We start from the raw sequence: 6,038 nt of genomic DNA on the forward strand, positions 1-6,038 counted from the left end.
TGCCAAACTGCTGAAATCACGTGTCACTCCCGACTCCTGAATCAATTAACTGATTTATAACGGTTCGAAACTTTTTGAAATCAGCCCATCACTATATAAGTTGTTATTTAGGGGTTTTTTTTGCGCACAAAAACTATTCTTGTCACTTCATAAAATGATTGTAGAATCACTGTTGTGAGATGGACTTTGTAACGACGTCTTTAGTGCCTTTATGGGTCTTGAGAGAGGAAATGACTGGTGTCAATGAAGGCCTCTCTGAGCCATCGGATTTCAAAAAAAATATCTTAATTTGTGTTCCGAAGATGAACTTACGGGTGTTGAACATCATTAGGATTTCACGAGTTTGTGTGCCCATATAATCTTAGTGAAAGTGGTAAACAGATTTGGCTTGCTGTCTGCTATAGACTGGCTCAGAGAGGATATTCTACCCGAGCTCCGATTGCCCTTCTATAACAGAAGAGGTTAGCTGCTGGTTTTATACCTTGGTATTAATTTAAAGATTAGATGGGCGTACTCCTCCCGAAATTACGTTTAATAACTTCACAACTTCAAATTATTGACAGAATTTTTGGGTGAACTAACCCTTTAAGTAAATCACAAACACAATGTGACTAGTGTAGCCCGATTCACAAACAAATTATTTTCATAAACCGGTTGTTTTAAAGGGTTAGTTCACTCAAAAATGAAAATTATGTCATTCATTACTCACCCTCATGTCGTCCGACACCTGTAAGACCTCCGTTCTTCTTCGAAACACAAATGAAGATATTTTTGTTGAAATCCGATGGCTCAGAAAGGCCTCCATTGACACCAATGTAATTTCCTGTCATCTCACTACAGTGGTTCTGCAATCATTTTATGAAGTAACGAGAATAGTTTTTGTGCGCAAAAAAAACAACGGCCTATTTCAAAACATGTCTTCCTAAAGCCTCGTAGCTTAATGAATCAGCCAGCGTATTGATTCATGATTCGGATCGCGTGTCAAACCACCAAACTGACTCACGTGACTCTTGCAATCGGAACCGCTGATTCGATACACTGATTCATAATGCTTTGAAGTGTTTTGAAATCGGCCATCACTACATGAGTTGTTATTTTGGGGAGGTTTTGTGCACAAAAACTATTCTTGTCACTTCATAAAATTATTGTAGAATCACATGGATACAAAGTAAGATGGACTTTGTAATTACATCTTTAGTGCCTTTTATGGGTCTTGAGAGAAGAAATGTCATTGGTGTCAATGGAGGCCTTTCTTAGCCATCAGATAACTTAACAAAAAATATGTTCATTTGTGTTCTGAAGATGAACGGAGGTCTTATGCGTGTAGAAAGACATGATGGTAGGTAATTAATGAGAATTTTCATTTTTGGGTGAACTAACCCTTTAAGTCAATCCAAAACTTTTGTCACCAGTGTGGTCGGATTCCAAAACAAATGACTATTATAAACTTATTAGTAAGTGAATCAAAAACATACAGCACACCCAGCGTAGTCCAATTTGGTTGAAAAAAATATGGAACTGGTTCTTTTAAATGAGTCAAGAACAATGAATTTTATTGTCAGGTGTACCAATGCATATTTACACCCCTAATGTTTACTATTTAGCCTACCATATACAATATTTGCTAAATTCTTCATTGATGTATGTTCACACACAATTTCTGAACCCCTGAACCTCATCAGTACAGATGAATTTCTTTGTAGTGCATCAAAAGTCGCATCAGTTTTCATTCCATCCAGTGAAGATCACAGATCAGATGGAGGCTGATCAGCCTCAGATACTCACTACCACAATAACCTTTGAACAGCAATACAGCTGTACTGTCAAACTGTTGAACATGCAGATGTGTGCTGTATCCGTGTCAGATACATGGCTTATTGTCTCCAGTTTATGCAGTCTCGTCCTGCCTCTCATCATCTCACCTTGCCTCGTCTGTGATCCTCATTGTTCATGTATTTGTTCTCTGTCTCTCTCTCTCTTTCTCTCTCTCTCTCTCCTTTCTTGTTTTCTTGTTCTTTGTCCTCTTCTCCCATCTGTGCACCCAGGCAGCCCATTGAGTAACTTCTTTGACGTAATTAAACAGCTCTTTTCAGACGAGAAGAACGGGCAGGTGTCCCATCCGCCCGGCACGCCCAAGCATGCCAACAGCAAGAGACACGAACCTGAGCCTAATGACTCCAAAAGTCCATCTGGACAAGACAAAGCCAAGATGGCACCATCAGTTGGGACACAGGAACAACCTTAAAACCAGGAGAAATACTAGATCACTAGTTTTAAAATAAAAAAATAAAAAAATCAATACAAGAATCCAGTCATGGTGAATACTGAAAGGGTGTCGTTGACTCAAGTTGGTTTTAACCGAGCCTCTACAAAGTTTTATATAATGGAATGAATATTCAAGTACTGTATGTACTGACCCGACACTTTACAAAAGGCGCATTCAGACACGCTTTTTTTTTTCCTTCTCTCCAGTGTTGTTTGTTCTTCACAGTGTCTCGTTGAATTCTGTTTTATGATGCCTTTATTTATTTCTGCTACCAGGAATTATCCAGAAAACGTGTTAAAGCCCAAGTCCTGCTCTTGCACAAGATTCATGTATGGCACATTGATGGAGGGCACATTACACAGGACGTTCAGTACAAGCAGCTGAGGGAAACTCCTCATTCTGATGCATCTAAACACCCCAAACACCAACAAGAGCTGTCCCAACCTTTTCCTCAACACCTTCCTTCTGCAGCTACTGTACATACAGCCACACATGTCCATGGATTTGGAGTGAAGCCTTAAAATAAAGATGTTTATGAATTCTCAATAAGCTAACCAACAAATCATCTTTTGATTTAAACATTCAGGATGTTTTTTTTTTTTTTTTTTAGTCCTTGCTCGTCTTCTCTCCTATCCCCTCTCTCATACGAATGCACACACAACATACATACAGGACATCGTTACAAAAGGACAAATGGCGAATGGAACTCTGGACATCACGACGCACGTGTTTGAGGAGTTGCCCTCAAAGACCGTTGTTGGATTGTATTCTTTTCATTGTAGTCTTTTTTTGTGAAATGAAGAATTTAAAACATTTTATGAACTCAGTGTCATTGCTGTACAAGATTTGGAGAACCTATTTGAAAAATGATTCAGTCGTGGACTGGGATACGGGGTGGGGTGGGGAGGGGGGCGTCACTAAATGATCTATTCTGTTGTACAGACTAAAATATTTCTTATGTAACAAATGTCTATGAGTGACATTGCTTAGATGAATTGTGTTGCCACATCCTTTTTATTTTTTTTCATGTAGCGTTCATGAAATGTTAGATTTGAATGACAATTATGCTTAATGTATTCAAGGGTTACTCTTGATGTCAATTTTTATTTATTTTTGTGTTTAATTTTTATTGAGAAACATCTGCAGGATTCAGAGACCTTTTTAGGGACCTTTTTTGTAACTTATTTATGTGTTTTTGTCTTTCTTAATTTATTCAGCTGGGGGATATTTATATATACAAAACCGGGTGGTGAAGATTTTATTGTTTGCATCAGGGCGACTCGTCAGATTGTTTGAAGGATCTTGTGTTTTGTGTACGATAACACTTATCCGATTTTGTGAATGAAGCACTCTTTCTTTCCCGGCTTTGACCAGATTAAAGAGCTTGTAGTATATGTTAAATTATTTACTGGTAATTTAAGAATGTAGACTAGCCTCTTTAGGGTGGGGGGGTGAGGGATAATGAAGTATTGATATTTGTCACTCATCTCATTGTGCGTGTAAAACAGGTGGACAAGCTCAAATCACATGTTGTAAATAGACAACTTTGGGCAAACGACTTTCTTAAAAACATCAAGGGGATCCTGCTGCTCCTGACTCTATCTCTCGTATTGCATGTCCAACATTGGGCTTTAATTTGCATGATGTTGTGGATGTTAAATTTCTCCTCCCCTTCACCTTTTTCATCATCGACTTGTTTCCCCCGTTATCATGCCTTCATTTTCAGTTTGTCGTTATTCTCTCATCTCCCTTATTGTGAGCGCTTTTTCGCCACATGCTCTACTGCATCATGCTCTCGGGATGGGGGTCTGGGATGTCATAACACATGATCACTTATGGGAACATTCAGCGTGGAGAATAAGAGGAGATGTAATCTAAGCAATACACATTGTTGTCCTTCATATTTTGTACTTTGGGAGAGCTGGATTGTAATGTATCACGGATTTAATTAATACAGAGCGGGAAAAATAGAATCACCGCTAACGTATCCCCTTGTAACTACTGTGAACAACTTCAGTGCAACGGAAATAAATCCATTGACTTTGGGATGTTGTATGTGTGTTTGCTGTTTTCTGCTCTTTTCTCTGCAATGTAGGGAAAGATGGGGCAAGGTGAAGACCTTATTTTTATTCTGTTGACTGTAGATGGCACAAAATCTGAACACATTTGAATATCAACATTTGTGAGATTGTGACATTGTATTATGTTGAATATCATTGTAATATGATGGATTTGTCGACACGTGAAGTAGGCCTACATATTGCTTTTATTTTGAAGTAAAAAAGATCAAATTAAATGGTAAAATAGTCGCCCTAGAATTGGCACAAAAGGTCAGAAGTGGCATGTACTTTTATTTTTTATTTAAAACGTATGCATTTATGGGGTCATTATTAAGAAATCCAATGATGTACATTTAAGGCATCTTCACTATTCATTAAAACCCTAGGCTAATAGATAAATCATTCAATTTTAATTCACGGTCAGAGTTGTGATATCTTTAAATCAAATTTTAAAACATGGAAATATTCATATGCCCTTTTTAGCTTCTAATAAAATAAACATACCTTTCAGATAAATCTCTTTTAGGAGAGCGGGAAGGGTTGCAACACTTTGCATTTCCTTCAGTTTGTCAGAGACTGCTTGTATTGTAAAGTCAAAATATTAATACAGATTAAACCCACCACTGTCAGCCACCTACCCCCACTGCTGTAACATGCATACTTTATGATAATATATGTACATTTTATACTTGAATAGACAAAAGGATTTATACTTTGGCTGTCATGGGTTATTCAATAAAATTGTCTAATCACAATTTTAAATAGAAAAGTTGATTATGTAAGGGATAATCCACGGCTGTGCATAAAACAGTTTTAATGCATGACAAGGAGGGCTCCGCAAAGTGCATTATAATAATTTAATGCACTGCTAGATGTGGATTATCCTGCTTATGCCAAGGTTATTTGCCAACATTAACAACTTAATGCAGTTATGGATTTTTGCAGCACAATTTTTGACCGGAAGGGTAAAATAAACTTTACACACTTAATAAGCGTTTTTATGTCACTGTTATAAAGGTGTTTTTCTTCCGTGAGGGGGTTGGGCTTTACGCCATCTTTGTTTCCAAGTCGACCGTTAATAAACGCGACACACGAGTCTCCCGGGCATCCTGTAGACTTTAACCAATCAGATGATGACTTTAGAAAATCTTAAAGCATTACTTAGGGTGATCAACAGTCTGTTTTCCCAGGGACGTGTCCTGTAAATCCTGTCCTAGCCGTCCCGACTGTTTTTTAGAAAGCGATGAAAATGTCCTGGTTTTCATAATTTTCTATTGGGTCATTAAACTGACCGGTACTCGACTATCAGTTGCAGTGTCGGCGCTCCATACCACGCGCACGATGGATTCTATTTGCGTTAACCCGCCCAACCACGCACGCACATGATACATGTAATGCATGTAGAATGAAGGAAATAAGAGCAGAAGTAGAGACAGCGGCCGCTCGTGGGCTACGCTCTCAAGATCTCAGCAGCGAAAGTTCATCCAGGTCACCAGGTACTGTTCATACTGTTCCATGCATGCGTATTTATATAGGCAATACCAAACTGGCACTCCTATTTGCATGCTAAATGGTATTTTCGGGTATGGCCCCTGCAAAGCCTGCCTTCTCCCTATGTCAGCATAAGGAAAAGAAAAAGAAAAAAAAACTGAGCCGTGTATTTTTCACATTTATTAGTCTTTTCAAAATTACTTATATGCCATTCGGTTGTT

The 6,038-nt window shown here is 38.3% G+C and overlaps 1 protein-coding gene across 7 annotated transcripts in view; it reads left to right on the forward strand.

Annotated features, from left to right (window-relative positions):
* brsk2b (BR serine/threonine kinase 2b) overlaps positions 1 to 4,311 on the forward strand; it is a 168,441-nt gene extending 164,130 nt beyond the window's left edge. For 6 of the 7 annotated variants that reach the window (XM_067437457.1, XM_067437458.1, XM_067437459.1 and 3 more), the window contains one exon: positions 2,046 to 4,311. In XM_067437457.1, coding sequence (XP_067293558.1) covers positions 2,046 to 2,245 — 200 coding nt within the window. In that variant the 3' untranslated portion in view covers positions 2,246 to 4,311. The remainder of the gene's footprint in view (positions 1 to 2,045) is intronic. The other variant, XM_067437460.1, reaches the window with a different exon arrangement.
* The last annotated feature ends 1,727 nt before the right edge of the window (positions 4,312 to 6,038 follow it).

The sequence above is a fragment of the Pseudorasbora parva genome, chromosome 1 (assembly GCF_024679245.1).
Source record: "Pseudorasbora parva isolate DD20220531a chromosome 1, ASM2467924v1, whole genome shotgun sequence".
NCBI classification, from domain to species: Eukaryota; Metazoa; Chordata; class Actinopteri; order Cypriniformes; family Gobionidae; genus Pseudorasbora; species Pseudorasbora parva.